The sequence below is a fragment of the Excalfactoria chinensis genome, chromosome 6, assembly GCF_039878825.1.
Source record: "Excalfactoria chinensis isolate bCotChi1 chromosome 6, bCotChi1.hap2, whole genome shotgun sequence".
Lineage (NCBI taxonomy): Eukaryota > Metazoa > Chordata > Aves > Galliformes > Phasianidae > Excalfactoria > Excalfactoria chinensis.
In genome coordinates, this window is record NC_092830.1 from 13,889,303 (window position 1) to 13,911,355 (window position 22,053).

A 22,053-nucleotide genomic window follows, 5' to 3' on the forward strand; every position below is an offset into this window, starting at 1 on the left:
CTCTTATAGTACTTAATTACTCATAATAGGAAAAATTTAATGCTACTGAATGCGGCTTCTTGTTATGTCTACCACTACAGTAGACGTCTTTACAACAAATAAAGATTTCAAATCATCCTACTCTATATTTTCTAGACCCCGATGCATCCTGATACTCTCCCTTTAGATAGTTCATGATTACTTTGAACCTATCTTTGGCAACACTGCTCAGTTCTGAGCAGTATTTCTCTCCTGACATGACACCTCAGCACTGACCATACTTAAGTTACGGTACATGCCTTGGCAGTGAACACTTACCTCATATGTCAAGACTGTTTTTTAATAGCACAGTAACGCTTGTATGCCTTGTGCAGTCCACAGATGCCTGTCTGCCTGGAATGTGAGTTGCCCAGGTGCCCCTGACTCAGTGGGAACAGCTGATTATGACCACACAAACACAGAAGCTGGGGCTAGAAGGGGCACCCTGTCTTTTCAAACCACCTCTCCCATGCACCAGTGAATGTAAATTCTGCCTCTGTCCTTCAACATACCCTACACCTCCAATTAGAAGTTGAATATTCGACTCAATCAAGCTGCTCCCTTATGACCAAATCCCCAGCAGAGACCTTACGGTTCACATTTCTGAACAAGACCTCTTTCAATTCCACATTTTTCCTACAGTACTGCAGCCAAATTTGTATATGCTAACAGATCTGCTTAAACTACTGATTTTAACACATTCTTAATTAATTACTTCTATGCTATGTTTAAATAACAGAAAGACAGCCTATTCTACAGTTACAAAAAGCTACTTTTTTAAACCTGCCCCTTAAAATACATATAATATGCAAAACAAACACAGATTTATTGCACAGTATATTTTGTGGCTACCAGATAGAAAACTGTCACCATGACTTTGTTGACCACAAGGACAAGGTGTTTCAGATGCACAGGATGTGAAGCATTACGACGTTTCGTGTGATGGACATGTCTGCTCCTCTGCTCAGTACATCCTAGGCTTGCTGAGCCAAATGTGCTAAGCAAGTAACCTGGAGGCATTTCAGCTCTGCTTATTGTGCATGCAGCATGAGTGACCTCTTTGGAAATACTCACACATAAAGTTTTAAAACCATCTCTCTCCAATTTTAATATGCATAAATTTGAGAATTCACACAAGAATATGCAATAAAAAAGAGAACCAGCAGTGAGCACAATAAAAGCTAATTTCCTTAGCATGCATTTGTCTATAGCCACCATGAAAATTGCTTCAACCAGTTGTAGCTGTAGGCTGAGGATGAAATATATCCTTTCAAAGCTTAATGGAAGAAATAGGCATTAATGAAACACTTTGATTCTAAAAGTAAAGATAAGAAAATTGGAAATTAAAGTTCCTGAAGCAACTGAAACTCTGTTATTTTTTATGTGTGTATTGAAGTGAAAAATGAAAGCATATGTATGCACAAGTAGAATCATAACAGCCATGAAATATTATAACCACGCAACATTTCTTCAGGGTCTGGGTTTGTCAGATTTCTTGAACACTTTCTACCTGAAAATGTCACATACCCCAAGAGATCTGAGGGCTGGATGCAGGAAGATTTCCTTGAAAAGTCACTAGAGAAAAAGGACGTTTCATCTGGACTTGTTAGAAATGAGCATTTGCACTGTAACGCTAGCCAAATGCGCCACTTTGTAGTGAGATGAAAAATTCTTCACAGTTGAACCGGTTCTGATAGTAATTAATGACCTATTCAACTTAACATACCGGTCTTGATGAAAAGTGGCATCTATTATGACAGGAGCAGATGTTCTCTGTAACACTTTTACATACCTAACATACATTATAATAACCAATTAGCAAACACTTCAAAGGCAAGCTATTATGCACACTGAACTGCAGTGCTACTCAGTGCATTTCATTTGAAAAGGTGTAGCTTGCAAGTAATAGACAGATGTAATCATGCAGTTTGGACACATGGGAGAGTTTAACATGGGATGTTAAATATACAGCTAGTTTACAACTGTGATACACCTTTTAAACTCAAATACACTAAACAGATGGTCTGTTTAGTCAGATTCTCTGTTTAGTGCATATATTGTGCCCTGATGTTACGAATGGCTAGCAGATTTCTGAAAGATCACCAAACAATCAAGTATTCTGAAGTCTTGATTTAGTAAAATCTCTCACCCTGATAAATAAAGTCATTTCGACCTTTAGATACACAAGACCAGATTGTGATAAAAAGCTGGGATTTTTAGGATTATTCAAGGACTAAAAACATATTTGTCAGTGAGAGTCTGTATATCAGCCTCTCTATGTTAATTCATTAATCAGCTGGAAATTTTATTTGATCAAAATAACTATCCATAACACTCTACAGAACAGCACTAGAGATTAGATGCAATTCCAAGGTGATACAATGTTCAAATCTTATCACTTATGAATGTGGACATATGTGATTGAATCAGACATTAACAGCTGCAATAAAATGTGGAATTCCTATGAAACACTGAAAATTAAAAGAGAAAAGGAAAGTTTACTGGCAGCTCATTTAAAGATCCCCATCCTATAGTGCATGCCAGATTTTTTGACAATAATCACCCAGTAACAGAGTTACTGCTGAAACAAAACAAAACATCCTTAACAGCATTTACATTCTGAAGTATTAGATTGTTAGCTACTTGCTGATTCTATAGATGCTGCAAAAAACTGCTTAAACTCCAGTGAAAAAAAGGAAGAAAAAATGGAAAAGTAAAATAAATGGAAATTGTTACTTCAGTGCAGATTTATGTGCAAGCACTACCAGCTCACCTACCAGTTCAGACTGCAAAGGCCTGGTTTCCACTTTGTGACAACCAATATCAAGTTTGTTCTGAACAAATTTTTCAAACATCTGCTAAAAAGCTCTTTGCATACACTATTAACTGGCCTGTGAAAAAAAATAAAACAAAACAACAACAAAAAACTAATCCAAAATAAAATTGGATAATGTTTTGTAATGTAAAAAATCTGACTTCTCATTTTCTATTTTGCACATCTATATGAGTAATATGGTAACAGTAATAATGCACCTACCTTAAGTAGGTCACTATGAATACTTGGGGTTGCAATACATTGGTCAAAACAGAAAATGGGAAGTAGCAATTTCACTTTGTGATAAGGGCCAAAACCACAGATTTCAATATAGAATATAGACCATTTGATTTAAAGAACAAATTGTAGTTATGGTGTTTATATTCAGACAATTCATCATGCTAGTACACAATTGCAGTGTGAGACTGTTTAATTGGAAACTAATGCTGACACTTGAGAGTTAATTACTGATTGTATTTTAAAAACATCTTAAAAACTAGCTACTTTTTATGTTACTGTTTCCTCAGTAGTTATTTCCCAAAAGCAAGCATCCTAGATGTTTCAAATATTTGCTCATAACCCTGTCCTTCCCTGACAGTCACAGCCTCCGAAAAAGTGCCAGGAGGGCCTGTATTTAAGGCACCAGCTGAAAACAAGACCAGCTTCTCCCTGCCTGAAAATCAGCAACTATTCTCTTGATTCCACAGCACATAATCCTAACATTCACTTGATGCCCTGGCTTTGGAGTTCCTCAGTAACAGACATTGAAGTGAAAAAGTGGACACATATGTGCAGGCTAGTTTCCCCACAGAGTAGGGGGAAGATGCTATTTTCTTCAAAAGAAAGAAATAATACTTTCTCTTGAAACATGGAAAACATTTCTCATCCAATCTTATGGCATATTAGCATTGTACCTGAAAAGTTTCGATGACTTGGATGAGATAGGGTTAAAATTAGAGATGCTCTAAATTTTATTGCCCATTTCGTCTGAAGTGGTGGGGTAATGCTGAGCAAGGGAAAGGATGGCTGGCAGGAGCAGTAAGAGTATTTTAATTATAAGAAGCTACATCCTGGCTGAGGTTTTACGTTAAGCAATTTGCTGGTTAAGCAACCACCTGTTCCATCAAGTTAGAGTTGGCCCTGATTGAAGAAAAACATTTAGAGATGCAGTTGAGAAGTATTAATAATCCTACAACATTAAAAAAAGAACAACAACAAAACAAAAAAAATCAACTTAAAAAAAAAAAAAGACCCCAAAACTAAGAAAGAACTTATAGTTCTGCCCAAGAAAGCAGGAAATTCCACAAAATTAAGGAAAAAATACATTCCAGATGACAAAACAAAATGAAGATAGATAAAAAGCTCTGCCAATATTCACATTAGTATGTCCATTTGATGGAGCTCTTACAAATAAATGAGGTGCTGTTTCTTACACACAAAAATGGATGCCCAGTGAGAGACAAGACTCATTAACAAGCAAAACTGCAATGCTGTATCAGCTCAGGTAGAGCAGAAAAGGAAATGAAAAAGCAACTATCTAAATAGCTACCATGATATTGCAGAGAACTCAATATATTATCATCATAGCACAACAGGGAGATTAAAAGGACACAGACCAAGGAGAGCAAGACTGTAGTGATACATCACTAAATCGTATAACGCTTCAAGAAATAGAACCTTTATCAGAAAAAAAGTTTTGCTGTTGGAGAGTATTGAGATTATTCTCCAAAAGGGCATTTTCAACAAGAAAATTAAAGATATATAGCTTGCAATGGCTAAGATTACCATAGCTTGCAAGCTCAGCTCTAGAGCTCTCAAGTACTACTGCTTTCATTGCACTACTTTCTTCTCAATCAGACAAACACAGATTTCTAAAACCTTCTTCTAATGACATGTGCATTTGTGCTGCTTTTCTTTGGAGATCCCATCCCAGCAATAAGATCATGCTTCCCATACTTTGGCTAGGTTGCAATTTCCTTACATTCCTTTATTTATCTGAAAATTAACTCTTCAAGAATTCATGGTTTTCTTCTATAGGCTAGGAAACCTGTACAGCACTCACTGGCTTTATTTCTAGGCTGTAAGCATCAGATCAATGTAATTCAGACCTTGGAGGCAGCAGAACAGTATCAGTGAAAGCTGTACTGTAAATGCAACAGGAATAGCAATCTGGTTTCACACATGCAGTAAACATGGTATAGTCCAGAGACTATGCTTGCTGCAGGGAAGAAAAAGGTGTTATAAAGCAGCATCATATATTGCTCAAATATCTTCAGGGACAGAAAGGTAGGCAGATAAAGAACAGGGATTTGAATGCTTTAAAGATATTCTTTGTTTGCATCTCCATTTTCTTTCAGTTCAAAAATTTGCATGAATATGCTACATAACAATTGAATAAACCAGAAACTAAACAGAAACAAAACAAAAACAAAAGAATTCTTATTGGGCTCCACATATTAAAACAGACCATGTCTCAAAGAAGACATGAACATATTAACAATTTAACGCAATCCATCAGCCCGGAAAAACAACAGCTTCTCTTATGTGATTCTTTTATATTTTGCTTCTTTAGATTTTTCTCTCTAAACAAATAATTTATGTGCCATTCATTCAAAGGAAAGGCTACTTTTCAGAAAATTAATTTGCCAGAGTGCTTTGTAAGCTTTAGGGAAGATTTTATATTTACTTTGTAAATTGAACAAGGGCATTTACTGAAAAAGCTGCATATCTAGGATGTTGAGTAGTATATCTACAAATACAACCTGAATTCAAATTCAATTATTCCTCCTTTCATTGCTGAACTCTTTTGAAGTTGACTTCTTATCTCTGGTCTAAGTTTCAACAGGATTTTTTTTCCACCTTTCCTCTCAGTAACATCCAGATAACAGTAACACTCAGCACAGTTATCATCCCCCTTTCTTACCTTCAAACCACAAGTTAGTATTTCGATATAAATGAATTTTAAGCAATGACTTTAAATCTGTTTTACAAGATATCCAAGATGCTACTTGTAAACATGGTTTGTAGAACACAAAACAATGGAGAAAGGACTTAAGCCAGTAATGACTGAGCTTACTTACCAACAAAACCTGATCTAGTGGGAGGTGTCCCTGCTAATGGCAGGGGATTGAACAGAGTGGTCTTTAAGATCTTTTCCAATACAAACCATTCTGTGATTCTATGGAAAGGCAGAGGGGTTGGCAGTGCTCCTATGACACAAAGCCCTATGATCTGACTACCATTTCTGAGATTTGAATTAGCTGCTACATACTGCAGTGTGTTGCAGACTCTTTTAAGAGCATTTTCATTGGACTGGAGGCTAAGAGATTTAGTTCCTTGAGAAGAGTACCTTTGCTCAGTTATTTCCAGATATGAAGAAGTCTCATCAGTGCATTTCTCTACTTTGTCAAGGGAGTCACCTTCAGATATGACATGTTTTCAGTACCTTAGGAAATGGTGAAAACATAGACAGGTGAAATGCCAAGTACTATTTTAACTGACAGGAAAACTACCTAGCACTACCTTGTGTTGAAAAAGCAAGAGTAATTTCTTAGGCAATCATTACAGAATAAATAAATCTGCAGAGCAGTTTGCTATAAAGTAACTTTTTTCTCAAGCCATCCTTCACTAATTGGAAAAAATCATACTTATATTAAAGCACTTGACATCAGCAATCAATAATTCAGCCATATATTCTAAAAATCATGACAGCTAATTTGTCACCTTTCAACAGATGGCCAAACTGAAGACTTCACCAAGTTCAGAAAGTCTTAAGAAAAAGTAATCTTTTCTTGGTAGCAATTTCTCTTCTCTAGTTCCATTTCCTATCAATCCTAGAACCAGAGTATGGATAAAGTTAAATTGTGGCTGCCCAGTTGGCTCTGTGCAAAGCAGGTTACAACTGATGATGTGTCCACATGGATGGTTCACAAAGCCACCATAGTGGCAAAATCTTCTAAAAGACTTCTACACAACCAATTGCCAGACTTCAGAGCAGGCTCTACAGACTTGGTGCACAAAGCAGTGAACCATCAGAACACTGAAAACTACATTAACTTCCCTGGAATCTAATCCTTTTCTTAAACAATATTACTATAACTGAATCCTCATGTGATTTATAAATTATTTTGCTAACACTCCTGAGATTAAAGAAATGTTGACTGTACAAATCTAAAATGCACTGATAAAAAAGGAATATGACACATTCAGGTTAACTTCAGTAACTTCAAGATAAATAGTCTTTTATCAGGAATTTTCCAATACAAATATGAAAGACTAGCAGACTTCTGTACTAGCCATCAGCATTTTTGATTAGTACAACTGAATAGTTCTATGTTCATCTATTTTTAATGTACAAAGCACACAACAAAAAGAAACAAAATGATAAATAAAGTATTTTTTAAAAAGCTGGCAACCATCTCTGTCATATGATGTTGCATAAAACATTTCTCCTTTATTCTAAAATCTCACTAGAAAATTCTGTCCAAATACGTAAAAAAAATATTTTGTTCATTTAAACAGATTCTACCTGTGAAATTTGATTGTGAAGTTTGGTCAGGTTTTTGGAAAATTAAAGTAAGCTGGTCCAGATTTGGAAAAAGTGTGTTCTAGAAATCAATTATGTTTTGGTCATTTTCATGCAAATTCTTGCAATGCAAATTTTATGCTAAGATCTTCAAAGAAGATGAACCTAAAGGGGGTTTCTAAGTGGTAAAGTTAGACAAGACTATTATCAGTGGAAACACACACTCATCTCACAAAAGATACAGGCTTTTCAGGTACCTTTACTGGCTGTTTGTAAAGGCATTCAGGCATTTATTGAAAGTTATTGTAAGGCTACTTCAGAAAAAAACTGAATGAATAACTACTGAGTAGTCTCTGATTGCTTTTTGCTTGCTTTTATCTAGGAGTTGAGTTAGATCTTCTCCTTCAGACAATCTTCTGGCTCTGTCACCATGGTTGATGTGCTTCACATCAGAAGGATTCATAGAAAAAAAGCTCATTTTTGTTGGTTTTTTTTGTTTGTTTGTTGTTTTTTTTAAAGTAGAGCAACTTGATAAATTTGAAGAAAAGTGCAGCTTTTAGGCACACAGGCCCCTCTTCAAGCCCATTCATAGTTCTTGAGTAAAATGCAGTGCTATCTGTGCATTTAAGCAGTATAATGAGCAAGCAATCATCTTGCATTTCTGAGGAGTTCGGCACTGCTTCACCAAGCTTCCAGATCAAACTGCTCTTAATAGGGCTGATGGATTGCCTGCTAAATAACATTTGGGCAGACCCAGGTCCAGAAGAATCACTAATGTGCAGCACATCAGGAACATACAGGTCAAAACCTAAGAGGATTTGGAGTTGACATCTCTGGTTCAGGTGCGTTAGCATAGACTACAACATCCTTTTGTTGATGAGGCATTTTAACTTCTGCGTCTTATAAAATCAGATCCACTATACTACTTTGAATGTGATGCACTTTCACAGGGAGCAGTTCAAATGCATGTAAGCACCTTCTAATTCAAAAACAGTTTTTGAGAAGCAACCTTGTATTACCTAGGATCATAGAATGACAAGAGCACTGCACTGTGAATAAACAAATGCAGGAAAATCCTGTTCTTCCTTCATTGACAAAACTCTACTTGAACTGCAAATCAAAGCCAAGCAAATACAAATAAGCTGTTAGCACTCTTCTGTTAGCACTCTAAAGAAGTGACATTGACTTTTTGTTGGTTTGTTTATGCCTAGTAGGTATTAAAGCTGTAATTTATGTTTACATAAAGCCATGTTACTCACATCATCTTTGTCCTTGAAATTTTCATTACTGTGTAGAACAGGCAGCATCAGAGCCCTTCATACAGAACAAACCAAAGTCCACACTGTATTTTGTTACTGTGCTCCAAAAAGAAAGAACCAAAAAATCCCAAAGAAACTGAAATGCATAAAAATGGAAACCATGCCATACACTGGTATATAATATACTAAACAATTTTTTGCCTAAGCAGACAGACGATAAGGAAGAACTGATATAATGATTACATTCTTTCATGACAACTTAATTAAGCCCTTTAGTTAGTGAGGGTCACTAAACATTGTATCACAGAAAGTAGCAACTCATTCTGCTGTTGCTATATAGCGTTTAGTATCTGAATCTGATGTTAGGCAAGACATGGCACTATGCCACCAACACCATCATGCTGAGGGCATGGCTTGGCTTTAGCAAATGAACCAATCCTTGGAATTAATTTCAAGGTACACAGAACTGGCCAAAACGATGTGGTTAGATTTCTCTATTAGAAAATTCCAATTAATGAAATATCTTTATTTAAAAAACAAAAGAAAACAAAAAACAAAAAAAGATCACACCGAAATGCATTCATTATTATTTTAAAGCACTAATGCCATTTTAATCCTCAAATTAACTTTTCAAAAATCAACTTTGAAAATTCATATTATTGTATTTATATTTTAATTATGATTGGGTGCAACAAAAACAGATACAATAAAAAAAAATTCCAATCCATACTGAAAATGCTGTGAAAAACTTTAGAAATCCTAAATGATTTTTCATTCTAATTCATTGTGTATCTAAACATCTCTCATTTCTGAATTTCCATCAAAGTGGAAGTTTATATTCTACAAGAAAGATTTGTCTGGAATTACATGCAGGTAGAGCCTATGAGCTTCAGAATGTACATTTATCAACACTGTTAAAACTAGCATCATTTTATTATGTGCACATACCCATTTAATAAGGATGGCTCACACATCATCACCATATTTCTCAAATACATATGGTAATTTCTTTTACAACCAGCACAGTATCCTCTATCTTTATCTTGCTCCTGCAGTTACTGGCAGGCAGTAAAGAGTGACACTAGGCCAAGCAGAGTGATGAAAACCTAGTATACCTCTGCTTAATTTGTCCTTACACATAGCTAGGCTGTTTTAGAGTCCTTCAACTTTGTATTGTTTTCCAATGATTTTCCTTGTTTATTCTGACAGCAAATAAGCTATTTGAAACAAAACCTCAGCTTCTCTTGAAACTTCTGTAGAACTTTCCATAGAGCATTACCTAAATGTAACTAGAAAATGGTGAGAAGTGAGAAGTTCACTTGTTTGAAAAATATCCTCCATTCTTTTCCTCTACTAGGAGTGCAGCATATGACCCATTTTGTGTGTTCCTCTAAATCTGCATTGAGCTCTCACTACATATGAAGAGCTTCTGACTGTCTAATACCACAGGTTACCTGTTTTGAAGAGAACCATTATCTGCCTACCCACAATACCAAAAGTAGTACAAGCCACTTTTTTCATCACCTAAAAGACAGCTGCAGAGTAAGCACACACTGCTGTGTCTTTCAATAGATACTCCAGGAAAGTAAACAGATTAGCTTAAGAGTACAGTGCACCAGAGAACACTGCTTTATTCAAACTGGTTAAAATTCCACATCCAAGCACTGACCATTTCATGCCTCAATACTACTAAAAACCAGCTGAGAGAATAATCAAACTAGGAGAATACACGAGGTTTACTCCTTGCTCTCAGAAATAGTACAAGCTCTCCAGCCTCTAGAACTAAAGACCTCTTGAGCAAATATTTCTTATCTCACATATTTCCAATTTATGCAAACACTAGATGGACAATGCAGATGTCACATCAGTTTGGTCTGCTAGACAAATTGCATCCACGTTCAAATCAGCAAGACTGAACTTAGGGCAATATGAAACTGTTTAAATATCAAGGCTAACAGCTAATACTGAAAAAAACAGAACTACAATTGGTGGTTTCACTCTGAATTTGTCTACACCACTCTGATTTTCTGGCTCCTTTCCTGGAGTCAGAAGACCATATTTTAACACTTAAGGCAAAAGAGCATTAGGATGCCTCACTAAAAAAAGTACCTAAAGGCAGCAGAATATAAAGAAAGGCAAAGGTAAATGAAATAGACAAATTGCAGCAAAACACGCACTGTAACAGGAAGACAGAGGCATTACACAAAATATGGTTAACAAGGATGCTTCCTCTTAAAGACAGAAAGAGGGGAACAACAATAAAACAGAATAAAGAAAGCTTAACAACTGAGATATTACAGAGATAATGAACAAAGTGGAAAAAGGAAGACATCTATGTCTTCTTCATTACCAAACCTCCTAACTGTTTCCTAAAAAGCCCATTATTGGAGCTGTAAAAATCTCAGCTTTTCTTCAGGAAGGGTTAGATTATAGTCTTCATAGTTAAATGCAGCATCTATAAAACATATCCTGAATGCTTTCACCTGAAAATGCAAACAACCAGCTAAGGATAAGAAAGAAAAATATCCTGTTCTTAAGGCCAGCATCTGATTCCTCACTCTGAATACTTCACCTTCCAGTCTCTTCAGTCTTACTTATTTTTGCTGCTCTCTAATTTATTGGCAAACAAGCCTGATGAAAAGTAATACTATTGCCTATCACAGCACTTAAGGGATATTAAAATTGCTCATTACATTTAAATAATTAGAGAAGAACTTGAAAAGCGATCATATTAATCACATTCCACAGAAGTCAATCAAATATATACATAAAACTAACTTGAGGAATTGAGTGCTTGAAAAAACACTAGGTCTGCTCTGTTTTGGGTCCAAAAGTCCAACTATCAACCAAAACAATCACACAATGAAAATGAAATACAGGAGTAGGCTGAGCTGCAACTGATTCAATATCACTGCTTTTCAGCTGTATATTAAAAAGCACAGACCTTATTCTCTATAGAGCTCTCTTTGGTTTCTGCAAGACCTTCTGCATGACCAGACCCTAGGGTAATTAAACCAACTGTTCACTAAAGGCACAATAAAGTTTAACTAAGATTGGCTTGCTTTTAAAAAAAAAAAAAAACAACAAAAAAAAAACACATTATTTCTTCTACTTTTTCATATAATAGGGTGTTTTTTGGTTGGCTTGTTGCTGCTTTTGGGTTTTTTGTTGTTTTTACAAAGCTACTAAAGCAAAGGTATAACATAAAGTGAATCTCAGACTTTCTCTTAAGTTCCTTTTATTCAGCTCCCTTTCCTTCTGCATGTAAAAGAACCTCATATTCTGAAAACTTAAAATGGAGAGAAGCTGCACTGACCCTCTTTAACTGTTGTCCACAAGACTCACCAGCTAATCTGTACAGCCTATACGCATCTATCTATGCAGGCAGGTTTTACAAACTTCTCCTTAAGCTCTCCTTACAGATACGTTATTTGCATTTAAAGCCATTTTTTCAATGTGCATTTTTTCTTCATGTAAATCTTCATATTTTAATGCTACCTATCAACTGCTAACTTAAGAATTACGACTAGAATGATCAATGATGGTCAGATTCTCCAAGCTGCAAGAATAGAAAAATAACTATCTTTTCCCAAACACTTGTTATTGCTTACTTTGAGTTGAATCTATAATTTAGCCAGCATTTAAGGTAAAAGCATTATATGCATTAGTTTATTTTCATTCCTAGAGCTCTCTTTGAAATCATACTTCAGTAATTATGCTTTCAGCAGAGCCTATCAACAAATAAGAGTTTTCAGTAGAAAAGAAAAACAAAACAGAAGGCTAAAATTGTTAGTGCTTAAGAAAGTTAGATCTAATTGTAGTAACACTTTCAGAACTAATTTAGAACCATAAAAAATTAATTATTAAATACCATGAAGCATATTTCAAACTATGCAACAGGTGAAAGGAGAAATTTTTACTCAGTCACACACTAAAACCTACCTCTCCAATTGTACATGCTACAATAGAACTGTTGGCCAGTTATGTAAAATACATACATATAAAAGCACCTGCTAGTAAAGTGTATCAAAGTAAAAAACAAATTCTCAAAATTGCAGTGCAGATATTTACGTATCTAGGTTGGCTAATATTTAGAACACATTCCTTTTTTAATATTAGTAGCTAACATTAACGTCTAACTAAGACACAATTTAATAGCTATTGCTTACAAAGCCAAGCAAGCAATTAATGCTAATCAAGTCACAAGCTGTTTTAATCCCATGAATGTCACATTCTTTGTGGGAAGGAAAGATATTAAGCAAATGTCACACTATTCAAATTTTGAGAAGTGTAACAACATGCAAGACAGGAGGTTCAGCACCTAGAAAACCACAAATTGATTGTTCCTTAAACTGAATTAGAATGAAAGATAAAACCTTGTTACTTCTTCTTCTTATCTTCTACTGCTTCTTTAAAAAAGAAAGAAAGGGGTCATACTCCATAGCAGCTGTTATCAACTGTTCATTTTGGTATTTCAATAACCAGTAAAGGTTATTGTTAAAAACAGCCTATTCAGCTTGCTCAATTTTTATTTTTATTTTTTTGAGTTCCTTCTACTTTAATATACCAAATCCACGTTAACAGAATAAAAATCGCCTGTCTTTCTCATGGAAGTGGCTTACAGTGGTTAAGTACTCACTGTATTCTCTTCTTCTTTACCACCTCCCAATAAATAAACAAATAATTCACTTGCTTTGTACATCTCATTCAACATAAAGGCTCCACAGTACTGACTTTTGTTTTCACAAGTAATTTTTGTGCTCTGGGAATATGCTGCATCATGAGTTACTCAAAATCCATGTTAAAGATTGGACAGATAAGGAAATAAGACTGGACCACTGGACTCCAATTGTAATCATTTGCTTACGAAAGTGTAGGGGTCTTTTGTTTTGTCTTTTTTTTAAAAATCAATGCAAAAACAGGGCACTCAGCCACAAGAACTGAAAGTAAGGCCTGGAAACAGCAGCTATTTCAGTAGGAGGTTTGAAATAATATGGTTCTTATATTGCCATGGAGACAACTTGTCCTCATGTTTAGTGTGACAGAACAGATGGCTAAAAAGCTTAAAACATGGACAGACATGATGCAGACCTCTCTTATGTCCTGTTTCCTTATTACTCTCCATCTCTGATAAAGAGAAGTATGGTTGCTACACATATCTGATCTGGCATGACAGTAAAGATGAAGTCCAAACAAGGTAAATGGTAAGTAAAGCTTCTGGCTTCCACTGCAATATTTCTCACAGTGTGGAACCTTGAGTTAGGTAACCAAAGGCTAACACCTTGGAATAGAAAAATTACCATACCCAATCAAAGCAGGTGGAGCATATCACTACTGTGCTTATTGCCAAGATTTACTGAGAAGAAAAACAGTAGCAAAAGCAAGTTATTTTGAGGAACAGAAATTACCACATTAGAAGCACATGTAACATTTGCAGTGAACTGTCCTTTGAAAAGGAAACACAAAATGCTCTCTTGGTGAGGGAGAAAAGATCTGTGTAGAGAAAAATCCTGTCATTTTATGAAAACTGCTACAACCGTTTAATGCCTCTCTATAGGTTTTTAACTTCAGCCTGGAATGAGTAGGAATTTACTTTGAAAGAAGCTGAAAAATCTTGAAAATATTATCCCTTTGTACTTCCCTTGTACAACATCTCCATGCCACTCACAGCTAAAATTGGGCAAATTAACGCCAGTGCCTTGTGGTGTTTCTGCCAGCATGCTGACCAACTGATCTAACAACATACTGCCCTTTTACCAGGCCATTAGTGTGTGGACATTAAAAGGTTCAAATATGCAGTCACAAGTTCTAAAGAACAACCACCATAGAATATGTAAGTTATTTATATTTAAAGAAAAACTAAGATCTTTAAAAATGACTGGCAATTTTTGCAGCCACCCATCATTTACAGCTCTTCAAAGGGCTCAGAATTTAATTTGAGTTACACATTTCTTTACAATAAGGTCACTCACAGCATATACAGACACCACCACCATCAAAAAGTAACTACTGGTAACCTCCCCCATGGCTGAATTGCATTTTGTTAGAGGAGCTAAGAGGATCTGAACTGTGAAACCGTGATTCGCACAAGTTGGCTGTAACAGGTTTATCTATGACTTCAGCAGAAGTTTGAGTTTAATTTTCTCCCTTGTTTCATGGCACAGCATTAAGTAAATACATGCTTGAAGAAGCAGACGGTGGAAGAAATAGGCTTCTTTTTAACTACTCATAACAGGCAGCTCTATGGCTTTCACAGAAAGCCCTTGCATATGCTACTTGAGAGATGAAATAAGGGACTTGTTACAAGCAAGATGCATCTAAATCACAGAGAACTTAAACGTAGGTGTGCAGGGCAGAAGGCAGAGAAGATATTAAACAACCTAGCAGTCATCCTGGCATAATGCTTTGTAAGGAACAGCTTCAAGGAGAAGCCAACTAAGAAGCTGGAATGAATATTGCGGTTAACTCTTGTGTAGCTATCAATAAACCAGAATCCTAATTGTACTTCAGATACTCCAAGAAATATTCAGCTTATTATGGACAGCTGAGAAAGAAAGCATCTGCAAAGCTTCTACCTTATATTTGTACATGCACATCAAACCGGTTTTCTTCTGCCAGAACAAGCTGAGGTATCTTCTGGCAGATGAGACCAAAAATTCACAGAACTGCTATACATCAGCAGCACTGGAGCATGCTTTGGATTACATTCTTATGCTATACTCTCTCTATCTTACAGACAGAAAAGGGAAAGTGAAAACCAAGTTGGTACACTGCTCTTAGTAAAATGCTAGTGCAATAGGGCAAACAAAAAGAATTTGGTAAAAAATTAGTCCCCATTGGAAAGGAAAACAGGACATAGGAAGAAACGTTTCTGAAAGTTCTGTGGTAAAATCTGGGATAGGCATTACCTTCCCCCACTATGTTTCATATGAAAATAAAAGAGCACTTTTGGGAAAGTTCACATTCAGCAGATGGGAAAATCTGAGAAACTGTTCCTCCAGCCTCCTTTTGTGCAAGGTAGAAATTGAAGCAAAAGTAGAGAATGAGATAGGAAATGTGCAGATGAGAAACATGAGGAAATAGGACAGAGAGCACTTCAGGAGAACAGGTAAGGGTTTCTAACCATGTAGAAGAAAAGGGCTTCACGAAGTTTGGATTAGGCAAGTTGGAAAGTTAAGAGAGGACCGTGCAAAGAAGCAAAAACAACGTGACAACTGATTTGCGAACAAACAAGTGGAAAATAGTTATTTAGAGAAGAATCAGAGATTTCCAGGGAATGCTGAATTTTAGACACAATTCAGTACAGTTCAGGCTTCAATAATTATTTGCTTAGAACAGCATTCTGTGAGGTTCATAGGCTTAGGAAACAGGAAATTAACAAGGATTTCCAAAGGATTTCCCAAATGAAGATAGAAATAACTTCCATTCTGAAATTCAAATTCTAAAATCAAGTTGTTGAGATTCATGGAAGAACCAATTTAGTTAAGGTTTCTTAAATACATTCATTATAATTTATTCTAATCTACTTCCTAATTAATACACCCAAGTTATTTTATTTCTCCAAAGACTTTCTTCAGTTTTATATGCCTAGGGATTTTAAAAATGGTACTATTTTAAATTTAACAGCTGATAAATTTAAATAAAATGCAAAATGTATCACAAAGGCAAAACAATGGAAAAATACCACGTTTGTCTTGAATGTCATTTGAAATAACATGATTCTTCATTGTGGTCACAAATAATGCATTTAATTTTTATTCATACCAGTAAAGCCTTCATGGTTTTACATGGTTTCTTCCATTTATTTATTTACTTATGTACTGAAGTCAATAGCAATCTGCTTTAGAAGGCAGTTGAACTAAATGATCTCCAGAAGTGCCCTTGACACCTACGATTCTGTGATAAGAAGGTTCAGTTCTCATGTTGACTACATGCTAATATATTCTTCTCCCATACCTACATTATAATGACATTCTGTATATTTTCAGAACTCTATATCACAACTCTTATCATTTCCATTGCTTCCATCTTTACCTCATTTCATTCTCATATTCCACTGTAGGACCTGGTTTCATTTGTTCTTTTCAACCTCCCTCTTGCTCATGAACTGCGTTTTTTCAGCTCCCTCTCTCCACAATCTCTGAGGATAACATTCCTCTTCCTTATCATATTTTATCATATTTTCCCATGGTTACATCCTTAAGCCACTGCAGATCTGTGGGTATGCCCTTAGCATTTAGGCAATTGGATAAAAACACCGTCATGAAACCAACAGCTCAATAAATACTGCATGTTTTTGCTAGAAATTCACCCATATTTGTTGACTGCCAATATACTTATCTGTTGTTAGAAGCATTCCCATCTCCTATCAGTTTACATCTGTTTAGCAGCAAATATACTTCTGCTATCTCAAAACTATATCCTGCTTCTTGCAGCTCTTCATAATCGCCAGAGAGAATTCAGAATCAAACTGCCTCTATTTCTTCCTTCCTTCTTAAAAAAAACTTTTTTTTTTTTTTTTTTTAAATCTGCAGCAACTTTTGCTTTCAAGTTCCAGTGAGAATTAAAGCAGACATGATAAAACATTCAACACACCAAAAACTGGGCTAAATTCCTGTCAGAACTGAATATAATGATTTTTTTATAATTTTTAAATTCTGTTTTGCTATGTAGTTTTGTATACACACCTTTTAGCTGCATTTTCTAATAAAACAAGCCTGAAGTTTTAGATTGTAAGGTTATTGGAACATTTTCCCCCCTGACACTGTCCAGAAATGTAATATTAAACAATGAAATTTAGCTTGCAGGACAAATGCTTCTCTGAATAGTACCTTATAGCTTTCAAACTGCAAATCTGAGATAAGCCTAGGCTGTTTGGATGTTTACCTTATCTAAGCCAGAACTCTGAACAATCTGAAGTGCACACACAACCATTAAAAAAACAATGTAGTCAAAGAGGTGAGAGCTATCAATGCAAGTGCTAATGTACTACTTCAGTGTTTTTTAAAGTTTAAATAATTAGAGGTATACAAAGACAGAACTTTTACTGAGCCCCATAGCAATATCAGAAGGAAAACAACAATAGGAAAATGCAAAGGAAATACAGACAGGGCTGGGTTTGTTTGATTTTATCTAATTACCATGTCATGAGGGTTAGCATCTCCAGGACTATGACCAGAACTATGACAAGGGAGAACCAGTAGCTGGTAGCAGCCTCTCATGCTTACAAATGAGCCACGGTGTGAACTGGAGTCACCAGGAAGTCTCTTTCCACAAATTCTTAAAACAGTAACACTGTAAACTGTCAGAACCTGGGTATTTCAGGAAAGAACAGAAGGGTGTAAATAGTTAAGGAGGGAAAGAAGATGCAACAAGAGATGAGGAGTAGGCCAGAAGTAAAATATGGGGAATTTTATAGCAGCAATGAATATCACAAATTGCCTAAAAGGAACAGATTTTGCATTCTACATAAGTGTCCTTTTTAATCCTTTGATTCTCCTAATACGTATAAAACCAATCTAAAATTAGAAATACATATAAATTAAAGACTAACTTCATATATTATGAAGAATATGTTAGATAATTCTACGCTGAAGCATGTGGAAAGCTCCTAAGAAAGCAGTCAAAAAGTCACAACTTTTCAGTCTAAAGCATTTGAGCCAAATCTGCAGACAGGTTTTAAGATACCGTAGCACAAAAGTGGTTGAAGCTACCAACTTTCGTGGTCCTTCATTTACTGAAAGCTGTTAGATTAAAACCTGTGGTTACCTGTTACAGGTAACAGAAGTTCTCTGCTCTGTGGGTATTTCCTATGAGACCAAAGATACCGCACACACCGATGTAACTCAAGCAAGTTCATTTTTTAACCTGAAAAGCCATTTAAATTTCAATTCAAACATTGTATTTATCCCAAATTGTGCAACTTCTCTTATTCTTCCTTGACAAATTGATTTTAGCAGAGGTTAATTATATTCTAAAGATTGAGATCAATTACTTCTTAATACAATCATATGATTCCTATATCACTCACATCCTCAAGCCTATTTGCATTCTTCTTATAAGGTCAGAGGTGACAATTACTAGACTTAAAACACCCTAGGAAAGACCAGGGTTGTGCTGGAGTGGAGGGAATGGAGGGGTAAAGATAAGAAAAAGATCTTTTCACATGTAGAACTACATTCACCTTTAGTCAGTGTTTTAGACAGACTATTACCCCAACATCAGATTCAGGCAAGAAGAGTTGAATTACACCATGGCAACTGGTTGTTTTTCATCTTTGTTTTTCCCCCAGATACCACTGGCTATGAATGTGTCAACATTTCTTGCCTATGATCAGCCCACAATAAGTTACTGTGGAGTACATCATGAACTGCTTGCTCACAAGGCCTACAACTCAAACACCCAAGAAGAAGCAGTGGAAACACACCTAGAAACTGATCTGGATCTGAGCACAATAACAACAGCAGCACGAATCAAGGAACACAGTCAACAGCTGGCGTAACTGATGGGGGGTTGGTGGTAGTGGTGATTTTTATTTTTCCGTGTAGCAGAGGCTGCAACCAAATTCTATGTAACATTATGAACAGCAGTGACAAGACATAATAATATGGATTCTAGGATCCCTGTTTAATTTTTAAAAGATCCACAAAGATTAATTGTTTCAAGTCTACAATTTGTAATTAGTTAAGTTGTGCAGTATTTTTTGACTTCAAAGTATGATCCTTGAAATGAACCTTTTTTCAAAACTCATCCTACCTGCCTGTATAAACTGTACAGTTGTAATGTATTTTTCATATTGTAAAGTTTCAATTACCAAGAACAGCTGGTATGTACAGTACCATAATTTAATTTCATCTCACAAGTTTCAGTTTCTAAAGTTTTAAATTAACAAAAGTTATTTCTTGTGTTATTCAGTTACTCTCTTTTGTAGGGATCATTTTATTACTGCTTTCGTGCCCAGAAACACATAGCCTAAAATTCTGTCCTTTGCAGAATATGCACCATTTTTACCATGTTTAAAATGTAGTATTTTATCTACTTGTTCCAGAAGTAGTGTATTAACCAAAAGGATGGTTTACCTATTCCGACATCAAAGAAATTCTTGAAATAGATAGCCAATTTTTCTTATAAATGAAAACCAATAAAAATTTCAGTTTTCCTCAGATACCCCTGACATACATACAGCCTGATTTTTAAAATCAGAAAAATGTTATGGTGAACAGTATTTTAAGAGCAGAGTTTATATATGGAACTGTTAATCATCCCTGATGAAGTTTTGTAAAGTCTCACTGCTGTGCAAAACAAAATGAAAAAGAGGCTTCAACAGGCAGCTGTCTTTACAGAACCTGTTCTGAAAGCATAGCCTGCCAAATCAGGCATTGGTATTTAAGTGTAAAGATACAAGGGCCAAATCTGCTTCTATCAAAGACAGTTGCTGAAAGATGCAGTAACAAAAACAAGCCCTCACTTCTGGGATATAAAATATTACTTCAAAATCAAGAAGCCTCTTCTTGGATGAAAAATATATTTATTTGGACCCAACGGTGAAGGTTAACAGTCTTTTAACACACTGCATCAAGAGAAGAAAAAAAAAAAAAAAAATCTTTGAATACAACAAATGTAGTATTAAGTCTTAACAATTACTACATTACTTATTTGTTTACCATTTATAATGAAGTATTCTTATATCCCATTGTTTTGTTTTGGATCTTCAAGATTTCTCAATACTGTATGAGAATAACTTTTATAACGCAACCCTCAAGGTGTAATTATAAAAGACTAAAGAAGTTAGATTCATATTATATCATGCTGACTGGGTGAAATATAAAAGGGAACAGGAGCCTTCCAAAATACAAGAGAAAAAAGTTTCATACGATGAAGCAACTTTTTTATAATAAAGAGAAATTATATAACCACAATATATTTTTCTGAATGTTTATCCCACCGTATTTTCATGTAGATTCAAAGCAGAATACTGAAATTTAAAATTACAATTCAACTCTTTTCACAAAATATAAAGCGACTACAAGGAAGAACAGCTTCAAAATATTGTCAGAAAATTAATCTGCATTCACTATCTTTGAAGTATCAAAAACTGTATTATTTATTTAGCATTTTAGATTTTGTAACATATTTTGCATAAATTATTTGTTATTCAAAACATTACTTGTCTTTCAAGGACTCATCTTAAAACTCAACATTTCAGTTTCTTATTTTAGTGCGTGTGTTCTTGAATTTCTAATTATTGTCTTCAGTGCTGTAATTTCACTACACACAATTTGGAAATACTTTGCTAATTATAAATGGAAGAAAAAAAATGCAAGCATCGTTCTGGAGCTGAGTGACATTTGTACTCCAGGAAAAAGTGAACTGCTTTATTTCAAAGTTATTTTGAAGTTTAATGCTCAGCCATTCTGGTCATCAAAGTTGGTCTGAGTTATTAGACTCAAACACCATCTTCTGAAATATTATTTCAATTTCTCATACTCTATCCTCATTCTTTATTTTGACCCACTGCCCTCACAGTGTGTGAATTCAGTTCTGGCACTGATATAATTACTCAAAATACACAGGTGTTTAAAGGCTCCAAGTACTTCTAGTTAATGGAGAACTGTACAACAGTAATATTTTCTATTATTAAACACTTTAATGAATTTAGGGCCATAAGTTTTCTTGTGCTAAATTATATTTCTCAAATCTGGTTGAAAAAACAACTGCGTACGCACAAACACGTTTACATAATGCAAATGTTTCTCCCTATGCTACTTTCTCTCAATAATAAGGCATATATTAACAATTTGTCTTAAATCCCTCCTGGAAGACTTATGTTAAATCAAAGTATCAATCAAAAATAGAAGAAAAACAGGGTGATATAACATTTTCTCTATCAATTACTTGAGCATTCATAGAACTTGGACCTCTGTAACCCAGTTAGGCAACTCTTAGATCTCATTTTTGCTTCCAGTGCTCTGACAGACAGACACAGCACCCCTGGGCACAAAGAAGCAGTGGAATATATACCCACACCAAATGTTGAGTGTTTCTATGCCTATAACTGAATTCTGTTATGTTGTTTTTTTAAATGGACTTCATCAACCTGGAACTTGCTATTCTCAGAAGGATGGAAGTCTACTAGGACATTAAACGTCAGGTAAGTACCTTCCTTAAATAAGTACCTTGCTTAAATAAAGATGCTACAAAAATAAAAATAAATAAATAAATGAATAAATAATAATTTAAAAAAAAAAAAAAAAAAAAAAAAAAAAAAAAGTAAAGGTAACCCAGAAAAAAAAACTTTCTCTTTAGATCCTACTTTTCCTACGTTGGCTTTCTGGAAGATTATTGTTGGCTATATACCTACTTGGACCACAAAGAAATAGTAAATGAACAAAAAATGTATAATATAAAAAAAAACAAACCCTAGTACTATAATACAG

General features: G+C 35.1%; 2 protein-coding genes across 4 annotated transcripts in view; one reads left to right on the plus strand and one right to left on the minus strand.

The window, feature by feature from the left end:
• The window catches only part of LRRTM3 (leucine rich repeat transmembrane neuronal 3), a 78,816-nt gene extending 57,535 nt beyond the window's left edge, over positions 1 to 21,281 (plus strand). The window contains exon 3 of one of the 2 annotated variants that reach the window (XM_072339612.1): positions 18,909 to 21,281. In XM_072339612.1, coding sequence (XP_072195713.1) covers positions 18,909 to 19,118 — 210 coding nt within the window. In that variant the 3' untranslated portion in view covers positions 19,119 to 21,281. The remainder of the gene's footprint in view (positions 1 to 18,908) is intronic. The other variant, XM_072339611.1, reaches the window with a different exon arrangement.
• The window catches only part of CTNNA3 (catenin alpha 3), a 384,435-nt gene that overhangs the window by 263,476 nt on the left and 98,906 nt on the right, over positions 1 to 22,053 (minus strand). The window lies entirely within an intron of this gene.